A 23403-nucleotide genomic window follows, 5' to 3' on the forward strand; every position below is an offset into this window, starting at 1 on the left:
CAGGGGCCAAGCACGGAGGCCATTTCCAGCCCTCCACTCACATCCCGGGACATCCCCAGGCCTCAATGTCCTGGCTATAAGGGAGTCCTGCCTCCTGACCCCCAGGTCTCCATGGGTGCTAAACTCACTTAGGGACAAGCCCAGGGGACTTTGGGGCACAGAGCTGACCTTTCAGAGCCTGATCGCCAGAGCACGTCACTGGGCTCTAAGTGATCACTAGAGCACAGGCTCTGGGTCCAAGGCATGGAGTCCATGTCCAGATGCCCAATATAAAGCCTGTGACAACCTGGTTCCTTCCCACCCATCCCTAAGATCCCAGAGGCAAAATAAACACACGGGCATCTTTCTGGATGGTTTTGTCAGGTTTTTGTTTGTTTGTTTTTTTTTTCTGTTTCTTTTCTTGTTTTGTTTGGAACACTAGGGTTTATTTTTCAAACAGCACACAGAAGTTCTGCGGGGCAGGGCCAGACCGGGACGGTACCCAGCCCATCCACAGCAGCTGCCAGGAGAAGAGGACCGGCGCCCAGGTGGCATGGCCAAAGCTTCAGGCAAGCACAGCGGTGGCTTGGGGTCCCCCCAGCCCGCCCCGCGGCCGGCACACATGCGGGTGTAGGGGGGACGCCAGAACTCAACAAGGGGACACAGCAGCTTCAGGAACACTGGCAAATTCCACCGGACTAGCCAGGGGCTGGGCTCTTTGGAAAAACAACCTAATCTTTGAGAGAATACCTCTTGGTGTTAAGTCTCTCCTCTCTCGATTTCCCTTTGCACTTCAAAAGTTCAAAAACAAAAATGGGAGGAAAAAAAACAAGGTGGGAAGGGGGCAGAAAAAAAAAAAAAAAGAAAAAGGAAGGAGAAAAAAAACACACATTTTTCGGGAAAGGCGCTCTTTACGTGCCCAGACGGCTGCAAGAGCTCCTCTGTCACTGCACACGTTCCGTGAAGTTCTCAGGGAAGACACCCCGGCATTTCTCCAGCTCCTTATGCTGGTTCCAGTCACTCTCTTTCACGCCCATGAGCCAGCCTTCATCCTGGGGCAAGCAGAGCATCCAAATCACAGTGGGACGGTGGACAGATGGCAACCCAGCAGTTGCTAAGTCTTGGACGGTCTGTGTCTGGTTTTTCTTTTCCCTCATAGACCTCCAAGATCACCTTCAACACGGCTCCTCAGGGCTCCTAACGCCTACCAGGGCACCTATCACCCTGCAGAGAGGCCAGCCTGGCCCCTCGCTGTACCTAAGTCTCTGTCCTGTGTGGCTGAGCCCTCCTCTCTTGGAGAGGTATCCTACCTACTGCATTGGTCTGAATAGAACTCTCAATCCCAGGCACGGGGGCTTTCCCTAAGTCAACACAAAACCCCTTCCCGCATCCCCAACCTCCCCCCCATCAGAATCCCCATTCAAGATGGCTTCATCCTCAACCCAGCTGGACCCGCCCCCACCCTTGGTGGCTCCACCCATCCCTTCACAATAACCTATGGAAGCAGGAAGCCAGTGAGGCCTCCACTGAACCCCAGCAGGCATTCAGGGCTGAATAGGGAGGAGGGGGGAACCCAAATGTCCATGTGGGGGCCACCAACACCCCACAGACACTCGTGGATACTTACAGTGAGAACTCTGTTGAGAACCCACAACCACAAGGGCAGAACAGCGGGACCAAGCTTAGCAGGATCACACTTAATGCCAACCCAGACCAGCCAGGGCCACCCTTAGAGGATAGCTAACGTGGAGAGGCCTGCAGCCAGAATGGTCGAGGTATGTGTAGTGAGGCTAGACTGGGGACACAAGTGGGAAGCCCACCGTCTTGTGTGCATAGAGCAGGGCCAGGTAGAAAATGGTGGCTGGGCTGATGTAAGCCCAGCAAGAGTTCAACACTCAGTCTCTTCTCTATCCCCTGTAGAAGAGGCACCGCGGGGAGGGACCTGGGCAGGAAAGACCCTGTCCTGGGAGGTAGGCATATCCTGGGGCATGGGCAAGAAAAAGAAAAGCTAGAGTCCAAGGAAAGGAGGAAGCAGAAAGGGCACCAGGGCTGTAACAGAAGCTGCCAGTGGCAAAGGGGAAAGGGAAGACAGAGAAGGGAGAGGCCAGGGTGAGAGTGAAAGAAAGGGATGGATGGGCCAGGACACTGAAGCCTATAGACCACAGTGGGCCTCTGCTGCCATCTGCTGGTCATCTCTACAAGTGCAGCCCAGACGTTGAGATCATACTCTGCTCACCTGCTCCTCAGGATTCTGGAAAGGGATCACCAGCACCACGTCACCAGCCTTGAGCTGCAGCTCATCTGTGTCCGTGGCTGTGTAGTCATGCTGGGCCTGTACCTATAGAAGTGTGGGGAGCACATCAGGGACTCAGTGCCCCACCCCAGCCTGCACAGGGAAGGAGGTCTTGTAGTATATCCAGGTGTAACAAGGCTATGAGGGCTGAAATGGTGGTAGGAACCACACAGGTAAATCATAGGGTCCCACGGGCTCCGCATCTTCTCTGTAAACAGTGGTGGCTTCAACCCTCATGGTCCCTAGGCTGTGAGGTGGGCTAGCCTGGGCTCACCTTGAACATGAAGCCTGGGGGCATGTCCAGGCGCCCTGCCCCGCTGCTGCCCTCCACAGTGCCATTCACAGTTGCTGGGAAGGTCTCCACCACCACAGCCGGAAGAGAGCTCTGGGGACAGGAGACAAGTCAGCTGCACAGGTGGCGGTGAAGGGAGGGCCGGAGTCACAAGAGAGGAAGGGGAGTGGGATATGTGCCTGGGTGCCAGATGAGCCTGCCCCAGCCTCCTGGAGGGGAGCCACAGCCTACACCAACATGGGCAAGGAGCACATGGGAGCCATAGGCAGGCACTGGACAGATGGCAGGTGGACAGACAGACAGCAAGGAAGAAAAGACAGGGTTTGGTCCCTGCTGTCTTACAGAGGCTGCTTCATTTGCTGCCGCTGCCATCTCCCCGGGCTCCTGGGCTCCAGCCACAGGGTGAGTCCCATCCGCCACCTCAGAGGCATCTGCTGGCTGTAACATAAATGCCAGGAAGGAGTCAAGACACGAGACAGAAGATGGGCCACCAATGTAAGAGGGAAGGTCAGGGACATCGGCGTGGCTGGCCTGGGGGGCAGGCTGACAAGTACCTCACACAATCCGATGGATCCTTGCAAGACAGACCAGCCCAGCCAGGCAGTAGCTGGAGAAAAGTTGCTGGCAGAGTAATGTGCAGAAAAACCCTAAGGACATCCCTAGAATGTCACATACACACCCCCAAAGCTGCCTCATGGGAAGCCCGAGACTTCACCAGGCCAATTCCTGCCCATCCTTTCGGCCCAGCATCCCTCATGGGTTGGCAAAGGCTCGAATCATACACTACCTCCCACCCTTACCCTCAAAGGTGGTTTTACCTAGCCCAAGCTAATCCCTTCTCCCCAAGGCTCCCCGGGGGACCCTAAAACATAGCAGTCACCATGGTACCCCAGCAAGGACTCCTCAGCTGGGCTGACCTGGGTCACTATCCACACTGAGCCACTTCTGAGGACTGGATCCCAGCCCCCCAATCTTCCTAGCCTCTCCATCCTCATCTGGAAAGGGAGCAAGTGTCTAGCTACAAAGATTTTGCTGAAGACTGAATGAGAATATTCTGGAAAGCACCTAGCACAAACCAGTAAGTGCTTCTCTCAGCCCACTCAGGGTGCCTGCACTGGGGTGGGGGAGCCAGAGAGGAGGCAAATGCCTACCACCTGGCTGACTTGCCCTGGACACTTCTAGTCACATCTGTACTGCAGCCTCCGGAGTGGGCATTCACCATCTGGGGCCCTCAGTTGCCTGCCCCATCCTGCACCCCTCCTTCTGGCTCTCGTCCTTGTAACACAGCCAGAGATGGGGACAGATCCAGATGGAGAGGCAAAGGGCAGAGGCACTTACTTGGGCAGGCCCCGGCTCGGCTGTCTGGCTGGGCCACGCCACAGCAAAGGTGCCCTCGGCAACGCTGGGCTCCTTGGAAGGCAGACTGCCAGCCGGATTCTCTGTGGGCTAGTGACAGGCCACCGGAAGAGAGCAAAGGAGGAGTGGGAGGCCAAGTGGAAAAGAGATTGGGCAGGGGTACAAGACAAGAGAAGACTGGCATGAATGGCCAGTGTTGGCAGGGAATATGGGGTTTACTTGATCGGAACTTCCCAATCCCTCATTCCTTTCATTACTGAGGGGACAGGCAGGCAGCTGAGACAGCAACACGCACTCAGCATCAGCCACAATTAACTCATTCACATGGCCCTGTCAGCTCGTGCCCACCTTGCTTGCTCTGGCTGTTTGCAGAGTAAACAGCTCTTGTGGAACTTCCTGTGGAATATTTGTCTGGCCCATCCACTGGCCCCCATGAAGCAGACCAGGAATTCCAGGTCCACCAAGCAAAAGAGGCCGAGTTACATTCCTAGCCCTTCCTGAGCCTCTCAGTCTGAGACGCTGTGAGATACTAGCCCCTGGCCTACATGGCTGAACTTATACCCTCTGCTCTTGGAAGGCAGGGTCCCACGCTGCCTCTCCTGCCACTCAAGGCACACTCCTTCCACACACTGCCAGACTGCTCTGTGACACCATCTTGTGCATCCTTCCACCAAAAGCCAGAGGCCCTCCTGCCTCATAGGCCTCGGCCCAAAATGAGGACTCTCCATCAATCCCAGGTGACAGGCTGGCTACAGCTACAGATACATGCCTTTAGACCCTGCAACTGGGCCATGTCAAGTAAGAACATACTTTTTTTTCTTTTTTTTCTTTTTTTTTCCAGAACTAGGTCTTGAACTCAAGGCCTTGTGCTGTTTCTTGGACGTTTTCAATCAACGCTAGCATTTTACCACTTGAACAGCACCACCACTTAGGGTTTTTTCTTTTGCTGACTCAAATGAAGTTAAGAGTCTGCCTGGGCTGGCTTCGAATCAAGATCCTCAGGTCTCAGCCTCCTGAGTAGCCAGGATTACACCAGTGCTCAGCTTAGAGCCCTAGTCTTGACAGACATGGTAAAAGCAGCATATTTACAGGAGATGGGGGTCTCACAGACTCCCTGTACATGAGGGTTCCATGTGAGAGGGCCACCAGGTCGAGGGCAATGGTTAGGCATGCAAAAGAGCCACCTAAGAGGCCCCAGTGGAGAACTAAGCAAGCAGCTTACCTCCCAGAGGTCCCACGGAATAGACTGATGGCAGGCAGCAAGAAAGACAGAGGCAGCACATGGATTAAGGTTAGACAGGGCGCAAGCATCCGCCACTCCCACCCCACTACATCCCCAGAAGGCTCAAGGCCTTGTGGTTGGGTTAGGCTAGGAGGTTCACAAATGGCCCAGTCCCCTCTGGCACTACTAGCAGACACTGGATCGTGCTCAGAGGGGCACAATCTGAGGTGACCAGAAGAGACAGGACACACTCGATTAACCCTCTCCTGAGGGTCACTGGCTGGTCTGGGCCTGCTGCATGCCCTACACCTGAAAGTGATGAGGGCCGAAAAGCAGGGTAACAGATGAAGGGCAGCCAGTGGTACTGAGCCTGGTTTTGGCCTCCGGGGCCTTGAGGTGGATGGGCTGTAGGCAGTGCTGGGCACGACCAACCTGACCGGAGGGTGTGGGTGCCTTCACAGGGCTGGCCACAGGAGGAAGGGGGTCAAAGTCGAGGTCCAGCAAGCTGGCCTGCTCCGAGAAAGGCCCTGGGGTCTCAAACTTGGTGGCAACAGGAGCAGAGGAAGAAAGCAGTTAGTAACAGGTTGGCAGCTTGAACACACACAGCGGACACACATGTATGCACACCCCGAGCTCCGGTACGCACACACGCACACACACACTTCCCATAGCCATCACCCTAGGAGAGACAAGCACAACATGGGGTTCCCACCTAGGGCAGCCACCAGGGCCTGTCAGCCTCCAGCCCCCTCCCACCTCTGTCCCACTCCCTTCTCTGTTCGCTGCTCCTCACAAGCCCCACTGTCCTTGCTCTTGAACTCCAAAAGCAATACCAGGTCAGTCTGGGCTGGATGTGACCACCTTGGCCCACCAACCATCGGGGTCTTTGCACTGGCGTTTCCTGGGCTCCTTGGCCAGCTTGGCCTGACTCCCACCCACCAGTCAGGACCAGCACTGAGGAAGGTACTGAGTAGCCTGCCTCCGAGTCTAGTCTTAAAAGTGGAGGCCCCAGTATCTGCAGGCTTCAGAACCACTGCAGGGCATTTGTGTTATAACTGCAACACTGCCACCTCCCAGGGCAGCTACCCCAAGACTCTTTCCAGAGCCTAGATGAACACCACACAGCAGTGTGCACGCAGTAGGCAGAGCCTCACTGCAGGCCAGACCAGACAATCATGGGGGGGGGGACAGGCCGGTCCCAGAGCCAGAAGGAGAAGCCCTGGAGGGACAATAATGATTGACTCAATGGGCAGAAGCTGGAGGGAAGCCAGGAAGGAAGTTAATGGCTGGGCTCAAGCTTCCATTGTATGTACTTTCCCTTTTTACAGCCAGAGAAAAACTGCCCAAGTCCAAACAGGGGGTGTGGCTCAGGCTGTCCCCCCTCTACAGCTAGACTATGGTGCTGGGAGGCCCGGACCCTGTGAGCCCAGGCCAGCAGCTTCCTAACCCCACATGTTCAGGATGGGAACTCAGCTCTGAAGAGGCGAGGGTGCCCTAGCTCATGTCCACCCAATGGCCGCCATCAAGAAGTATCCAAGGCCTAGAAGTATGGGCATCAGCCCCCCAAGGGCACTGGGGACCAGAGGACCCATTACAACACGACTTCCATTAGAGCCCAGGTCAAGTGGGCACACTTCCCCAGAAATGGGGGGGGGCCCTAAAGATAAGCACTCAGAACCCTCAGGTGCCAACCCACCATCATGTGCTTCCCCCCCCACCCCAACCCTACCTGAAAAACCCTCCCTCCCTCCTCTGATCTCAGCCAATCCCAGACAGCAGCATCCAAGGTGCTATAAGGCTGGGTCATCAGCCAGAGCCAAGATCATCTTCTGCAGGCCTCATCCCAAGCAAGGACTCCTCATTATGTAAGACTGAGACTTTCCTCACACAGACAAAGCTACTCACCACAATCCAGCACCGAGGTCTATTGACACCTACATGGGCACAGAGGACAAGCTCATGCCTGCCCCATGCAGCCCCACCCAAGACAGATGGCTTTTCCACCCCAGACACAGAGCAAAGCAAGCTTGTGGTGACATGAGGGGACAGACACACAGGCAGTCTTTGGCCTTTCCCTGTCGTCACAGGACCATCACTAGTTAAATGGGAGCAATGATTCTACCACAGTGCAGCAGGCAAGTGGTCAACACTGCCCTGCTCATTACATGCTAGCCCTCTTCCTGTCTTCTCTATCTCAACACGCACTGGCCACCCCCCAGGTACTCCAGAGGCACAGGTGATCTTGAGTGAGCAAGGCTCTATCCCCACACTGCTATTCCTGTACACCTCTGCACTGCAGACCCTCAGGACTTCTGAGAACCCCCAGCTCCTCAAGTAGCTTTGTGTTTGAAGCTCTTAATGCCAACTAGAAGTCCTTCCATGAGGACTGGATGCCCACCCTACCCCACTCCCATGCCCTCAGACCCTATTTATTCCTCCTTTCCAGAAGAGAAGCCTGCTGGAGGAAGGCTAGAGACCCCGGGGCTGGGTATCCAGGCAGAGCCCAGGCAGCCCTAGGGCACTGGGCCAAGTGAGCCTCCAGAAGGAAAGCTCTCCATGGGCCTCATGAAACCTTGTCACCCCTGAGCTGATCTGGCAGTGTGTGGACTCACTCTGGTGCTAACAGGTGTTTTGCCCCAAATGCTGTCCCCTCTGCTTGGCTCTGCTCTTACCCATCTGTGAGCTGGAATGATTTGCCTCTTAAGGGGCTGATGAGCTGCAGCTCACCATAGTTACCCAAGCCCCTTCATATCCTCCTGGCCTATCACTGCTCCCTTAGGCTAAAGCTATGTAGATATTATCAGGGCAAACATATGCAGGACCCAGCCCCGAGCTCTCCACAGCATGAATCACATAAGGCCATCTGAGAGCTACTCCTCTCATCTCTGTCCCTGAATGCAGCCACAGAGCATGCTCAGAAATGGATGACCAATGATGACGACGGACCAATGGAAGGTGGGAAGGACAGATGGGTCATGGAAGAAGGCTCAGGCCAATCTCTCTGACCAAATTCTTGGCTCTTGAGATAGAGGCACAGGCCATGGGATGGATGGAGGCCATGCATGCTCTAAGAGAGCAAAAAGGGAGAGAAGGCAGGGCCGCGGTGACTGCGGCTGACCTGGGAGGGGGTGGTCACGCTGATCTCAGGGACAAACGCGTCATCAAACAGGCTGAGGATCTGCTCCTGCTTGACCTCCTTGGATGGGGTATGTTTGGGAGGCGGAGGGACAGGTGGGCCTTTCCGGAGCTGTGGGTTGGCAGGGCAAGGGGGTAATGGGGTACCGGAGACACCACAGATCACGGGGGCAGGGAGACAAAGACAAAGCCAAGATTAGTCATACCCTCCATCACAGCTCTACCCAAGCCTCTAAAGAAGAGGAGACAAAGAGTCGGCACCCCAGACAGACTCTCCAAAAGAAAGAAAGAAAGAAAGAAAGAAAGAAAGAAAGAAAGAAAGAAAGAAAGAAAGAAAGAAAGAAAGAAAGAAAGAAAGAAAGAAGAGAAAAGACAGAAGGGAAAGAGGAGAGAAGAGAAGGAAAAACAAGGACTTCTCAAGAGCACACTGGGGGAGGGTCTGTCCACATCCATCTGGGCTACTGGCACTGTCCGGGAAAGCCATCATGAAGCCAGGCCCCTGCCAGACATGTGGGGACCTCAAGCAGGTTTCCCAGCCTCAAGCCTGGTCTCTCTCCTAAGTGAAATGCAATGCTAACAGTCCCACTGCACTAGGTGGTTTAGGGAGTAGAAGACTCTGACTGACACAAGGTCCAGCCCTCCAAAGGCCATCCAGGTGCAAAACTCTCATCGCTGTCCTTAGCACTGTAATCTGCAACCCAAAGGGCATGTCTGTTCCAGCCCCACCCGGCTGCCAGCTCCCAAGGTGTCTACAGGAACCTGGAGAGCCTGATGAGGCCAGGCAAGGAAGAGACAGAACAATCTGAAGACCCAAACTTGGCCCCTACCCCCACACTCCGCATTGAGCCTTTCCTCTTCCTGCCACCAGATAAGGGTCCCACCTCGACCCCTTCCAAAGAGAAAAGGCAGGCACCTCTGTGGACAGCCTGGATGCTCTAGGGACCAAGGTCCCAGAGAATCTGTTTAGGGAGGAAAGGAAGACAGAGGCACTGTCAGACAGCCAAGAGGCCAAGAAGAGAGAGGGCAAGCTGGCAGTTCAGTGAAGAAAAGATGTAGGGGCATTTGGAGAGGCCCAGATATGTATGGCTTTGAGGGACACAGGACTGAACCAGCCCAGGCTGGATGAAACCCATAGCAACTCAGATCCAGGCCCCTCTTCAAACTTGTCTTGAGATGACACAGGAGGCAGAGGAAGAGAGGGAACAAACCACAAAAACATCATGCCTACCTGAGATGGGGATTTGGGGATAGTAGCCCCGGGGGGTGCCCCACTGGCTGGCTCGGGCTCATGGTTCACTCTGATCTCAGGGGTGGCTGCAGGAGAGCCATCTGGAGGCGGTGAAGGACTCTTGTTCCCTTTTGCAGGGGCATTGTCACTGTAGAGACAGGACAGGAAAAGCACCACAATGTCAGGAGGTCACATATAAGGTTTGTGTGGCTAGGATTGTGCATGCTTATCCAAGGATGCCTGTGGAAAGTAGTGGGTGGACATGTAGGAACCCTGTGGACCCCTGTATGAAACTGTGTACATGTACAAGCCCTGTGAATCCCAACACAGCACATGCGGATGGCCACAGGTTGTAAATGCACACACGGAAGAGTTTAAAGGGGAGGATGTATGAGCTCATGGACCCTTGTGGGAAACTGTGTTTCTAAGTGTGAAAGAAGTGGTACTGAAGGGTGGGGCATGTATCTGCCTTGGGAGGCAGGGATAACACCATCCAGGAATGCAGGCGGAAGGATCCTTTGGTCCCCAAAACCAGCACCACTCTGCAGGTCATACTGGGCTCTACCCAATGTCACAATGCTGAAAGCCACCACAGGATCAAGCTCATAACTCTACATTCAAGGGACAAAATGAGTCACTACCGCATCACTCAGCAATCCCTCACATGGGCCACTCCCCCAACTGTCTCTCAGCCTTCTGGGATGCCTCTCTACCCATCTCTACCCCTACCACTGACTCAGATGGACCACAGCCCAGCACCCAGCACCCTCATAATCTCCACACTTTCACTCCCTGGTTCCCTCGGCCCAGTAACTATTTCTATCAAAAACCACAGGAAGCTCTCAGCAGGGCCAGGATGAGCCATGGCTTCACAGAGGAAAGGTGACAGGTGCCAGAGAAGACTATACGGTCCTCTCAAAAATCACAGGGCCAAGAGTGTGCAGAGGATACAATTCTGCACTTATGTAAGACAACTATAAAATTGTTCCATCCAACACAGTAGCCACCCAGGGGTCTATTAACTATAGGCTCAGCCTCTCAGTGACATGGCCACATTCAAGTACTAAAGAGTGACCCCTGGCACTGGTGACTCACACCTATAATCCTAGCTACTTAGAAGGCTGAGATCTTAGGATCACCATTCAAAGCCAACCAGGGCAGGAAAATCTGTGAAGACACTGATCTCCAATTAACCACCGGAAAACTGGAAGTAGAGGTGTGGTTCAAAGTGACAGAGCACTATCCTTGAGAATAAAAGCTCAAGGACAGAACCCAGGCCCTGAGTTCAGCTCAGGGTACAGCTCTAAGAGGACAACACAAACTGATAGCATAGTAGTAAGAGCTGGTCTTGGAGTAGTATGGCTCATGCCTGCAATCCTAGCTACTCGGGAGGCTGAGATTTAAGGACTGGATATTCAGTATTCAAAACCAGCCTGGACATTCAGTTTATCTCCAGTTAATCATCAAAAAGCCAGAAGTGGACACCATGAGTTTGGCCTAGTGGTAGAGTGCTTGCCTAGCATGTATGAAGACCAGGGTTCAATACCTCGATACCATATACATAGAAAAAGATGGAAGTGGTGCTGTAGCTCAAGTGGTAGAGTTCTAGCCTGAAGAAAGCCCAAGGACAGTGCGCAGGCCCTGAGTTCAAGCCTAAGGACTGGCAAAAAAAAAAGTCAGAAGTGGAGCATGGCTCAAGTGCTAGGGCACTCACCTTAAGTAAAAAACAAAACGAAAAAGAAAAACTGAAAGTGCCTTAGCCCTGAGTTCAAGCCCAAACACCAGCACTCACATACAAAAAGTAGATTAGTGTTTTATGGGAATGCATTTGCCTCCATAAGGAACACATCTGAACATAAACAATGAATACACAGGCGATGTTTAAAAACTCCATGTAGGGTGTTCCCGTTGTGGTTGCCTCCTGACATGCTTCCTTCTCCACCGGTAAGTCACTGGCCATCAGGCAACAGCTCAGGGCTGGACACAGATATCACTATGAGCAGATGCCTGCCCTGCATCAACTCCTTCCTGGCAGCCCTTCACTCCAGGCCCCTCCCACACACACACCACGCGGCACACACGCCACGCGACTTGTCCCCGAGCGACCCACACTCGTGCGGGTGGGTTAGGAGTTAGTGGGCCTGGCATCAGGGCACATGCATGGGCAGAGCAGAGCAGGGCAGGGTACAGAGGCCAGGGTGGCACTGCACTCGCTGTGGTACCTGTTCTTCTTTCTGCGCAGCCGGGAGAACAGTTTAGTTTTCTTTCTGTGGGGATGGATGGCATATGGGCATGGCCAGGTACGGGGCTGAGCCCTTCCTCTCCCTCTTCCGTGCAAAGGAGGGCAAAGGGCAAAAAAAAAACCCCAAAAACCTCCACAAGCCAGGGCTTGTGCTCACCTGTCCTGAACCTGCCAGGTGCAAACAGAGCCTGTGGGGCTCCAGGAGGCTGAAGAATAGGACAGGCACCTTGCTGGCAAGCCAGAGTGCCAGGAAGGGGCCAGAAAGAGGAGGCCACCAGGTGACCCACTTTGGTGGAAGTGGGCTGGAGAGCCTGTACAGCCTCCCTCCTACCTCAGACACTTTTCTGGGGAAGCAGCCACACTGCCCTCGATGCCTTCCCCTCACCCAGCCTGCATGTTCTTCCGGCTCTTTCTCAGGGATCACACACTCACCTTCCGCCCTCTCCCACTCCCTCCCCCAGTGCTGCACACCTGTAGGCCCCCCAGCCTTCAGGGGACACAGGAACAACAATGTTCACTGAAATCCTTAGTCCTGGGCAAACCCTTAAACCATCGAGCAAATGGCTATCACCCCATTCTACAAAGACAGCAAGGCCAGGCTTACATGCTCTCTGTACTCACTACCCACCCCACATACCACATATGTAACTCAGACATACATTTTCCTCTCACATATACATCTACACACTCACACACAAACACCACACACACTCTACTCATGTTTATACTCACCCCACACACATCACACACGCTCATAAACTCCCCATACACATAGCACATATACTGACATACTCATCCATGCATATACCCCACATATTTCACACATACACACCCACACATATGGTCACACACACACTCATACACACACGGACCATATACCTACGTACTTAAACCTCCATATACACACTCATACAAGCACTCATTCCTCCCCACACTCCCTACCCATACACAGTCACACTTCTATGCACAGATACTCACAGACACAATGACATGAGGACACTCATACCCCGTGCATACTCTGTTTCACATGCACACTCCTATCCACTGTCATTTGCACTTATTCTCATAAACATACCCATATATTCCCTCTCTCTCTCTCTCTCTCTCTCTCTCTCTCTCTCTCTCTCTCTCTCTCTCTCTCTCTCTCTCTCCACACACACACACACACACACACACACACACACACACACAGAGGAAGGGAAATCCTGTATTTCCCTTGGGTGTCAGCCAGAAGCAGAAGGCTTGCCCAGCTCCTGTGGTTTCCCCTCAGGAAATGGGAACCTCCTGGCAGCGGCTCCTGAGGGGCTGGGCAGGACAGAAGCCAGGGCTCAGAAGACCATTCTGGAATTGGGGCCTCTAGAGGAGAGGCAGTCTCAACCCAGCTCCGGAGAGCTCCTTCAGGCTTGGTGAAAGACTGTCCCTGCCAGAACACTCAGCCATGGCTGCACAGGGCTAAGGTGCACCTCTGCCCAGACAGGAGCCACTGGCTCAGGGACCTGCAGGCTCCAGAGACAATCATACCACCTAGGAGATTTCAGAACACAGTGACCTGGCCTCCTCTGCCTCCTCTGCCAGTTGAAGGCCAATACAGAAAGGTCCCCAGAGCTCTGGAGCCAACACACAGGAAACAAAAGATGTCACGAGCCCAACCCCACCCCACCTGCCAGCACTCACACACCTAGGCTGGGCCTTGACTGTGAAAGTGTTGCTCCCATACTGCTTCTCCAAGCTGACCAGCACGTCATTGAGGTTCTGGTTGAGCTGCAGGAAAAATATCAATTGGGAGAGATCTGGTGAGGGACTTCAGGGCCACCAAGAAGCCACGCTTTCCCCAAGAATACCTCAGTTTCTCCCCTTCCCAACCCTGCTTTCATCACAATCGAGCATGTGGGACCAGCATGCCACACCCAAGATGGCCAAGGGGACAGGGAGAGAATCCTCATTGCTGGGGCCATTTTTCTTGCTACTTCCAAGGCTAGCCTAGCACACCATACATAGCTTGTCCTGGTTGCACTGTTTTCCTAAAAATTGGGCTTGCAGTGGCTCAAGCCTATAATCTGAGCTACTCAGGAGGCTGAAAATCTAAGGATCACAATTCAAAGCCAGCTCAGACAGCAAAAGCTGGGCGACATCTCCAATTAATCACCTAAAAACTGAAAGTGGAGCTGTGACACAAAGTGGTAGAGATCTAGCCTTGAGCCCAAAAGCTCGGGGACAGCACACAGGCCCTGAGTTAAAGTCCCACAATCCGGGGTGGGGTGGGGGGGAAATGTGCTTGCAAATTTACCGTTGACTCTAATTTTGCCAAGATACTTTAAGACCACATGACAACTGCCAGAAACTTTACCAGAAGCACAGAAAAGATTTTGCTTCTCATTACTGAGAACATTTTCTCTTTGTTTTAGCCACTAGGAAGCTCTGAGCTGAATTCTCCTCCCAAATATACAAAACTCTTGTCTTGTGGGCATATATTTCTACTGACTGAGTATACATAAAAATAACCCTCCCTAAAACACTTCTGTTTTTTAACCTTACATAAGTTTCCTGGATTCTTTGAAGGGAAGAGAGGAAAACAGGAAGGAGAAATGGGCCTTAAAAAGCAGGAAATCCTATTTAGGGTTATGAGTCAGGAAAGACCCCAGGCTGACATTTCCTCTCCCACCTGAGATCTAGAATCTATCATCCCCTCATTCCTCTAGGCCCAGGAGACAAAGAGACAAAGCCACACAGTGCACAGGTCAGGGACCTGCCACACTGGGAACTTTTGGTTAGAATGAAATGAAACTAACACAACAAGGAAATATAAGCCGAGCAGGTTATGGTAAGTTCTGGCCAATGGAGCAGGCCTGTTTCAGTGTCTTAAGAACAACAGGAGAATAAAATTAAGTTGAAGCTGGGAACCAGTGACTCATGCCTATGATCCTACCTACTCCAAAAGCTGATATTAGAAAGACCATGGTTGGAGACCAGCAAAAGCAGAAAAGTTCCAGAATCCCAATCATGAAAGTAGCCAGCAAAAAAAAAAAATAGGGCTGGAGAAGTAGAGAATCAACCTAACATAGTCCAGCCATTAAGTTCAAACCCGATTACAAACAGAGAATGGCTGGTGGCTGAGAATGTAGTTTAGTGGTAGAGTACTTGCCTAGCATGCATGAAGCCCTATTCCTCAGTACCACATAAACAGGGGGAGAAAGAAAGGAAAGAGAGAAAGAGAGAGAGAGAGAGAGAGAGAGAGACAGAGACAGAGACAGAGACAGAGACAGAGAGACAAAGAAAGAAAGAAAGAAAGAAAGAAAGAAAGAAAGAAAGAAAGAAAGAAGGAAGGAAGGAAGGAAGGAAGGAAGGAAGGAAGGAAGGAAGGAAGGAAGGAAGGAAAAGAAAAGCAAAGCCAGGCCCAGGAGTTTGGCCTAGTGGTAGAGTGCTTGTATAGGATGCAGGAAGACCCGGGTTCAATTCCTTGGTGCCACATACATAGAAAAAGCTGAAAGTGGTACTGTGGCTCAAGCAGTAGAGCTCTAGCCTAAAGCCTAAGGACAATGCTCAGGCCCTGAGTTTATGTCCCAGTACTGGCAAAAAAAAAAAAAAAGGCAAATATGGCACTGTGGCTAAAGTGGTAGACTGCTAGTTTGCTAGCTTTGAACAAAAACATTCAGGGACAGTGCCTAAGCCTTGAGTTCAAGGTCCAGGTCCTACACACACAAACAAAGAGAGGGAAAAAGGGAAAGAGAGAGATGGAGGGAGGAAAGAGGGAGGGGAGAAATATAGGAAATAAAAAGATAAACAGAAAGAGAGAAAGAAAGAAAGCAAGCAAGCAAGCAAGCAAGCAAGCAAGAAAGAAAGAAAGAAAGAAAGAAAGGAAGAAAGAAAGAAAGGAAGGAAGGAGGAAAGAAAGAGGGGAAGGAAGAAAAGGGGGAAAGAGAAGGAGAAGAAGGAAAAGGAAGGAAGGAAGGAAGGAAGGAAGGAAGGAAGGAAGGAAGGAAGGAAGGAAGGAAGGGAGGGAGGGAGGGAGGGAGGGAGGGAGGGAGGGCAGGCAGGCAGGCAGAGGCATAGTTAGTTCTAGTAATTTACTTATCTTCCCAGGGATTGGGAAAACACCATTTCTAGGCTGACCTCCCTTGTCAGGGTGACCTAAGAACATATTTACAGTGTGAAAGGAGCTAGGCTCAACCCAGACCCAGAGGAATTGCTATGGTCACCAGAGTGCTCAATCTCTGCAGGAAGGTGGGACTCAGCTGCCCCACCCATGCCTCTGACTGCAATCCTCAGCCCCAGTGTCGTGATCTGCAGGCCCCAGGCAGAGGGTCACCTGGCTTACCTTACTCATCTCTTTGTGGAAGTTTTCCTCCAGGCCTGCAATGCTCTGGAACGTGTTGACATAGAAACCTACTCGGCTGCCAGAGGGAGAGATTGGATGAAAACCACACACACACACACACACACACACACACACACACACACACACACACACACACACACCCTCCTCAGACATGCACAGCCTGGGAAGGCAGGCTTATATAGACCACTGGACACTCAAGGCCCTCATCACCTCACCTGTTCCACAGGGATGGCAGCTCCTCCTGCAGGTCCACGTTCATCTCTTCAAACACCTTCTGGGCTTTGATGAGCTCCTCCTCCGCCTGGGATGAGGAGCAGGTAGGAAGTGTCACAACTGAATCCTCTTGGAGCCCTGGTCCCAGCCAGCTGTAGCCAGGACCACTCTCAAAACCCACCCCAACCTCATGCCTGAGGTACAGGAGTCAGTCCCTAGCCTTGACACCCACCCAGGATAGCTCTGCCTAAGGAACTGCTCTAAGAAGAAGAAGACAGAGCAGCCATTGAAACAAAGCCACCTGATATGTCCTCAATGAACCAGGAGGGAGGATTAGAGGATTAGAGGTAAGGGCCTGGAAAGCTCAACAAGAGAGGTAGACCCTACGTCCAACAGGTGGGGTCCCTGCCCACTTCCACATGAACTTTCCCAGGTAGTTTCAGCCCAGACACTCAGCTCCATTGACCCATCTAAGGACTCTTGTTCTTTTCTACAGGATAGCACCTACTCAGCCTCCCCTGGTCTCTATGAAAGTTAAAGTTGTTCTCATATCCTCTGTGACCTGCCATGCCCAGAGGCAGCAGCTCAGGCACCACTACGCAAGGTTAAAGGGGCAGCATGGTGTAGGAGGAGTTGATGGCCCTGTGCCCAGAACCCTCCCTGCATTTCAACTCTCCTCATATCTACCAGGTGGTGGCGCTAAGTCCCAATACCTAGCCAGAAGTGCAAATCACAGATCTGGCCAGAGCCAAAGGCCTCTGCTGGCTCTCTTCTGGGGAGTGACTCAGGGCAGTGACTCAGATTCAGGTCTGAGTCACAGCCCAGGAATGCAACGGCCCGCCCAGGAGAGAACTTCTCACCAGCCACTTCACTTTCTCAGCATCACGTTCACATTCTCTTGCTGGGACTGGACCCCTCTCCTGGCAAAGCCACCAGCTGCCAGTGCATACCACTTTGCCAATGAGCAGGATTTCCCTATGTCCAGCCAGCTCTTTCATCCAGCTATGGGCACCAGAACCAGCCAAGGTGAGCTTGTTACTCCAGTGTACCTGGCGACCTGTGGGTGGAGCTAAAAGCAGGCGGCCTCAGCTCCAGACTGTCACTAACAGTATTATTTGCATGTGCATAGCAAACTTATCTGACTTTTTAGATGCCAATCAAATTTAAACGTGGAGTACAAGCTGGCTCTAGTGATTTCCATCTGTAATCCTAACTACTCAGGAGATCTTAGGATCATAGTTCAAAGCTAGCCCATGAAGAACAGTCTGTAAGAATCCTCTCCAACAAATATCTCCCCATACACCCCTCCTTACACACACACACACACACACACACACACACAACCAGAAGTAGAGGCTCAAGTGGTAGAGCCCCATCCTTGAGTGGAGAAAGCTAAGGGACAGCACCCAAACCCTGAGTTCAAGTCCCAGTACTGGCGCAAAAAAATAAATAAAATAGAAGTGTCTAAACACGTATACTTCCAGGTCTTACTCACAGGTTCCCAGAAGCACTGCAAAGAATGGGCACTTAAAGCTGCCAGAAATCAGGGCCTGCGCTTCCATTCCCCTTGAGTCACACACATTCTCTAAATTCTGGCTGTTTCAGAAGTGGAAGTGGGCAGGGCTATCAGAAGTGAAGGAGACCGTGCAGCCCCACAATTGTCTTACACACTAACAGACTAGGCAGCCAAGTGGAGGCCCATCCAGATCTCTAGGCTGGGTTCCTGAGGTTGCTTGCAGTCTAGAGAGCACCCAAGAACTAACACAGAGGGTACGTGGAGGCGATCATCTTTGGCAGCACAGCCCAGGGGCATATAAAGTCACCCCAAAGCCTAACAGCAGGGCAACCCCAAGTCCCTGGACATCACAGTCACATAGTGTAGGCTCATCCAAAGCCTCTCCAGCTTCGAGCCAGGCATGGGAAAGAAGGAGATACATTCAAATCAAATGGGAACCAAGAAAAGACCAATTTGGTAGAAAGGCAAAACATCTGAAGACCAATATTTGATGATGAGATCATTCAGCCCCCACCTTCCCTGCTGCCCTCCAGAGTAAGACTGCAGGGCCCACCCCAGCAAAACCTCCAACTTTGTCCGCTCCAGGAGCCCAGGCAGGCTCCAACCCAGCCCTACGGCTCCCCTGGGGGCTTTTCCCACTCAATAAAAATGTTCCAGTTTGTCAGGCAACAAGATGAAGAAAGCCTGGCTCAGATTCAGTAGCCCCACCCCCTCTTATCCTTCACTCCTGCTCTACCTCCCAAAGCTGACTCAGGCCTTTCCAAGACTCCCTCCACCACCTCCCCCCATATCGCCTCCACGGGCCCTCGTGAGCCGGGGTCACCAGACTCCAGCCTCCATAGACAAGATTTCCAGAGTCATCCAGCCTCCATCCCTGGCCTGAAAGGAGTCAAACACAGGTCGGGTAAGATATTGGACATCAAGTCACGACAAGCTGGAGCTCCCCTATCAAGACAATCGATATCTGTGGGTTGAAGATGATGAAGCCAGGAGGTGGCCCAGGAAAAATGGGCCAGCAGTCTGAGAGAAACTTGACCTTCTAGGCCATGTGCCACTTTCCCGCCAACCCCCCCTTCTCACTAGTTGCATCAGGCTAGGCTAACATGGACCTGAAACACAGAGAACAAACCTAACACTGCACTGCCTCCAGCAGCCCAGCCCCCAGCCACACAGGATCCCATTCCAAGGGTAGGGCACTGAGAAGCGTGGGTAACTATCTTCAGGAAAATGGATGACCCAGAAAATGGATACATAAAGACTCCAGGAAGCTTCCTGGGCCACTTCCCTTCATTGAAAACTCCAAAGGACCAACCCTCCAACATCTAGGTTTCTCCCCTAATTCAGTATCCTAGCCAGACCAGAGGCTCTCCTATGGTCCCCCTTACAGTCACTTCTGGGACCCCAGTCCTGGACATGCTCTGGTCAGGCAGAACCACATACAGCCCTAGCTAGAGGCCAGGTTGACAACCTGAAGCTTGAGTCAAATGTCCCACTAGCCAGCTCCAGGACCCAGGGCCAGAGATGGCTTCTCTGGGCAAATTTATCTCAATACATTCGAGATAACCTTGAGGTTCTACAAGGCCTGAAGGACAATGTATTCTAGGAAGGAAGCCCTAATTCCACTTCCCCCACCCCCACCCTGCTCTGGTCCCAGGATGTCAGAGCCTGTATCCAGATCAACCATAGCCCCATCCGGCCTCAGGTATGGCCTAAAGTAGTAGCTGGTCCCACAAAAGCATCTGAAAGCCCTCCCTGCCCTCAACCCTTAGCCCAGGGTTGCCCTCCAACCACCAGCTAATCCTGCCACCCAACCCCAGAAAGACTGTTGGGCATACAAGTGCCCAGTGAGAGAATAGGAAGACGGACCAGAAGGCGCCAGCACATGCAAGGTTAGAAGCCAGTGTCACCTGATTTCGGAGCAGGTTAGTTTGAGCTACGAGATGAGCCTGCAGTTTGCCTTGACACCACTGGGGAGCGGCTTTCTCAAGCAGCGAGACAGGCTGGGGCAGAGGGGCCAAGGAGAGTGGAGAGACAGGAGGGAGGTGGGAGAGAGAAACAGAGACACAGATATTAAACAACAAGGCAGAGGCATACAGTCAGTCTCCTCCCAGACCTCCCACCAGGGGCCAGCCTTGGCAGCAAGCAGAGGACCTCCTAGAGCTGCAAGAAATAAGGGGAGCCCACCCCAGGGGCACGGAGAGAGAAGGATGAACTTCAACTGCAAAGACAAATGGTGAACGTTGTTAGCAGGCCAGAGGGGCTCAGCAAGCAAGTTTCTACCCATGAAAGGGGTCCCTACCCTGTAGCCAGCCCTCTGATCAGCCCACCAGCTTGTTCCGGTGAGACAGGCTCAGATCCATGACACTCAGTGGAATGGCCTGGCCCCATTCCTGGGAAACCCAAACCAGTCTATTCTCATTCTGCAAAGTAGCCTCAGAGAGAGAGAGAGAGAAAGAGAGAAAGAGAGAGACGGGGCGGGGGGGGGGCAGAGAACCCTCAGCATGGCACCCCTACCTTGGAACCTGGGACGAGCCACCTGCTTCCCCAAGACACTGGCCTCTGCGAGCTTCCCAGCCCCGATCCCAGTCTTTACCTTGGCGATTTTGGCTTCATCCTTCTTTTTGGCCGTTTGAAGAGACTCGTAGTGATGCCGGGCACTGTCATAGTCCACCAGCTTACGCCCTCGTTTGGCAATGCGTGACTGGGGAGCAGACGAAGGAAGAGGGGTTCAATGGGGCCTGGTACCCAAGCTGAGGTATCCAATCAGGGTGGGCCAGAGAAACTGGGCTGGATAGACATGAGGAGCCTAGAACAGTAGAACCTGCATCCAGAATTCCCTCTGAGGCATGTGAAGCTCTGGTGTGGGAGCCTTCTGGGGGCAGGAAGCTCAGCCTTTGGGTCACTTGTCTCTCTGTGTCCTGGTTTCTTGCAACATGACCCCATTTGTTAGGGTTCACTAGCTGGTGTTATGTGAGTTAAGCCCACAATCTCCCAGTTTGCCTCAGTAAAGACCATGATACGTGCACAGGGTTCCAAGTGCATACCCAGGCCCAGCAGAGGCAGCTGGCTTCTAAACATCAAGTATCACAATTTCCTCCTCAGTCCTCCAGATGGATAACAAGATACATATATATGTATATATATATGCACAGATACATATATATATATATATATATATATGTATACATACACACACACACACACACACACACACGCACATACACACTCACCCTCCCAAGCAAACACAGCATAAACACAGGCAACAACAGGGCCTGACACACCTTCACACCTCTGACAACCAGTCACTGCAGTTTTTCTTCCACACCACCAATCTCTCTTCCCTCTCCCTTTCCCTTCCCCCCTTACACACACACACACACACACACACACACACACACACACACACACACACGGCCTCCAAAGCCCTCAGGTTCAGTTCTGGCAGTTCTGGGAAGTAGAGGCTGGCAGGATAGCTACAGCGGAAGCAGTCCTGGGTAGATAAAAGATGCCTGGCCAGATGGATACTGTCCATCAGGTGCCTTTGCACCTAAGCCTGCCTGGTTCAGGGCCTCCAATTACCTTCTCTCCAGCTCCTGCCAAAAGCTACAGGTGCCTCTTACCTTGATGTCAGGAAACTGGCCTAGGTAGGTGTCCATGGTCAGTAGTGCCTGGTCCACCAGCTTCTGGTGGTAATCCATCCACAGCAAGTCATTGTTCTGAAACAGGAACAAGCATGTGCCACCCAGAGGGAGCCAGGCCACATGGTCTCAGCTCTCCTCCCTGAGACTGTCATCTCAAAGCTCAGTGGAGCCCGGCATGGTGGCTCACACCTGTAATCCTAGCTACTCAGGAGGCTGAGATCTGAGGATAGTGGTTCAAAGCCACCCTGGGCACTAAAAAGTCCATGAGACTCTTATCTCCAATTAATCACCAGAAAACCACAAGTGGCACTGTGGCTTAAGGAGTAGGGTTGGTAGGCTTGAGCTCAGGGACAATGCCCAGGCTCAGAGTTCAAGTCCCATGACCGACAAAAAATAAATAAATAAAAGCTCAGTGGATTCTCAAAGCCTCAGTTTCCCCATCTAAACAGAGTAGGGGCAATAACCCCTGCCCTGTAGATGCTCCTGGGAGTAACAGTGAGGCTCAAATGCATCCAGGACCGATGCATTCAATACGGGAGACTCTGTGACCCACAGCCATCACACATAGAGACGGCCATAATCCACTGTCTCACTCGGCAGCATGAGACTATAAGGAGGAGCGTGAACCTCAGAGAGAGACGAGGACTTGCCATCGTACTCACAGCTCGTGAGAACTGGAAATTTGTCACAAAGTTGAGGCGCGGGGGGGGACCGAACGCCAAAGCCACAAGGAGCCCTCTGGGAAAAGCCATGACCATCTCCCTACACTCACCTCAGCGATCTTGTTTGCCTCATCCCTGCCAGGCCAGTCGGGCTCATACACTTCCTGCAGGCACTCATTCAGCTTCTTAGAGGCCTCATGCATGGCTGAGGGACAGAAAAAAGATCTATGTGGCCTCTCCCCACCATCACCCTGTGAGCATGGCCCTCTTGCAGCTCTGCATCCATCAGCATCTTGTACGGGCTCCCCTTGCCTGCCCCTTACCTTTCACCGACGCCAGGTAGGTCCTGAGGTCCTTCTGCAGCCGGGTGCCCTCAGTCTGCAGAGAAAGATCAGGACCAGATGAGAGCCTGAAGGGTCCCAGACCCTGACCTTTTCCTTCCTGTCATTCCTGCATGACAAATCCGCTGCTCTCCTGACAGCAGTCACTGTTCCCGCTGTCCTCCCCACAAGCTACCTACCATAGCTCACCTCAGGGACAATAGCTCTGGGCACAGACTTGTGCTGAGCTCTTACTTCCTCCTCAGGAGCCCCGAACCCCAGTTTATCAGTCACATGCTCACACTGTGAGAACAGCAGGAGGGCAGCCTTTTGTGCCCTGGCTGGTACTCTTGGGGTACAATGAATGCTGCGCATGTGCACAGCAGGACCTTCCCTCAGACAGCAGTGGACAAGTGATTGAGATATACAAAAGCATGACAAAGCTGGGTGCATGGACACTAGGTACCTCACTCCCCATGGTCAGGTGTTGGCCAGGAGCAGAGGCCCAGGGCAGAAGGGACAGAAAGTTCCCCCGAACAGATGTGGTAGACCTCCACCCAGGTGAGGGAGGATGTAGGTATGGGAGACCAGAAGACAAGACTCAAAGACGGAGTGGGTAAATGGTGGGACCCCCTATGCCAAAAAGTGGCCCCAGAGACCTCTGGAAGCTTTGGGCCAGGCCTCAAGTCCCAGTGCCCGTGATGCCACAGAAACAGGCTACCTTCTGGTACAAGTAAAACAAACAAGATACAAGACTGTCAGCCCAGAGAAATGGAGGGGTCAGGAGTCATGAAGGGGGAAGCATGCAAATGGTTGGAAGCAAGTAAATGGTTGTTTTTTTTTTGTTGTTTTTTTTTTCTGAGCCTTGGTGACTGTCAGCTGGGGTGATTGGACCCAGGAAGACGCAGATGAAGGCCCAGGCCACAGCCCTTCAAATGCTGCTCTCAGAAGAAGAGCTCCACAAGGGT

General features: G+C 52.6%; 1 protein-coding gene across 6 annotated transcripts in view; it reads right to left on the reverse strand.

Annotated features, from left to right (window-relative positions):
- Nucleotides 1-328: 328 nt before the first annotated feature.
- Nucleotides 329-23403, reverse strand: part of Bin1 (bridging integrator 1) — a 59975-nt gene continuing 36900 nt past the window's right edge. For 2 of the 6 annotated variants that reach the window (XM_090342980.1, XM_090342983.1), the window contains exons 3-19: nt 22439-22493; nt 22226-22320; nt 21433-21528; nt 20406-20513; nt 19720-19812; nt 16299-16384; nt 16063-16138; nt 13426-13508; nt 9506-9653; nt 8261-8389; nt 5575-5682; nt 5143-5166; nt 3903-4010; nt 2907-3002; nt 2547-2657; nt 2216-2317; nt 329-1031 (exon numbers count right to left, since the gene is read on the reverse strand). In XM_090342980.1, the coding sequence (XP_090199106.1) occupies nt 924-1031; nt 2216-2317; nt 2547-2657; nt 2907-3002; nt 3903-4010; nt 5143-5166; nt 5575-5682; nt 8261-8389; nt 9506-9653; nt 13426-13508; nt 16063-16138; nt 16299-16384; nt 19720-19812; nt 20406-20513; nt 21433-21528; nt 22226-22320; nt 22439-22493 (1626 nt within the window). In that variant the 3' untranslated portion in view covers nt 329-923. The remainder of the gene's footprint in view (nt 1032-2215; nt 2318-2546; nt 2658-2906; nt 3003-3902; nt 4011-5142; nt 5167-5574; nt 5683-8260; nt 8390-9505; nt 9654-13425; nt 13509-16062; nt 16139-16298; nt 16385-19719; nt 19813-20405; nt 20514-21432; nt 21529-22225; nt 22321-22438; nt 22494-23403) is intronic. The other 4 variants (XM_090342981.1, XM_090342982.1, XM_090342984.1 and 1 more) reach the window with 4 other exon arrangements.

This window comes from Megascapheus bottae, chromosome 12, assembly GCF_031878675.1.
Source record: "Megascapheus bottae isolate mThoBot1 chromosome 12, mThoBot2.hap1, whole genome shotgun sequence".
NCBI classification, from domain to species: Eukaryota; Metazoa; Chordata; class Mammalia; order Rodentia; family Geomyidae; genus Megascapheus; species Megascapheus bottae.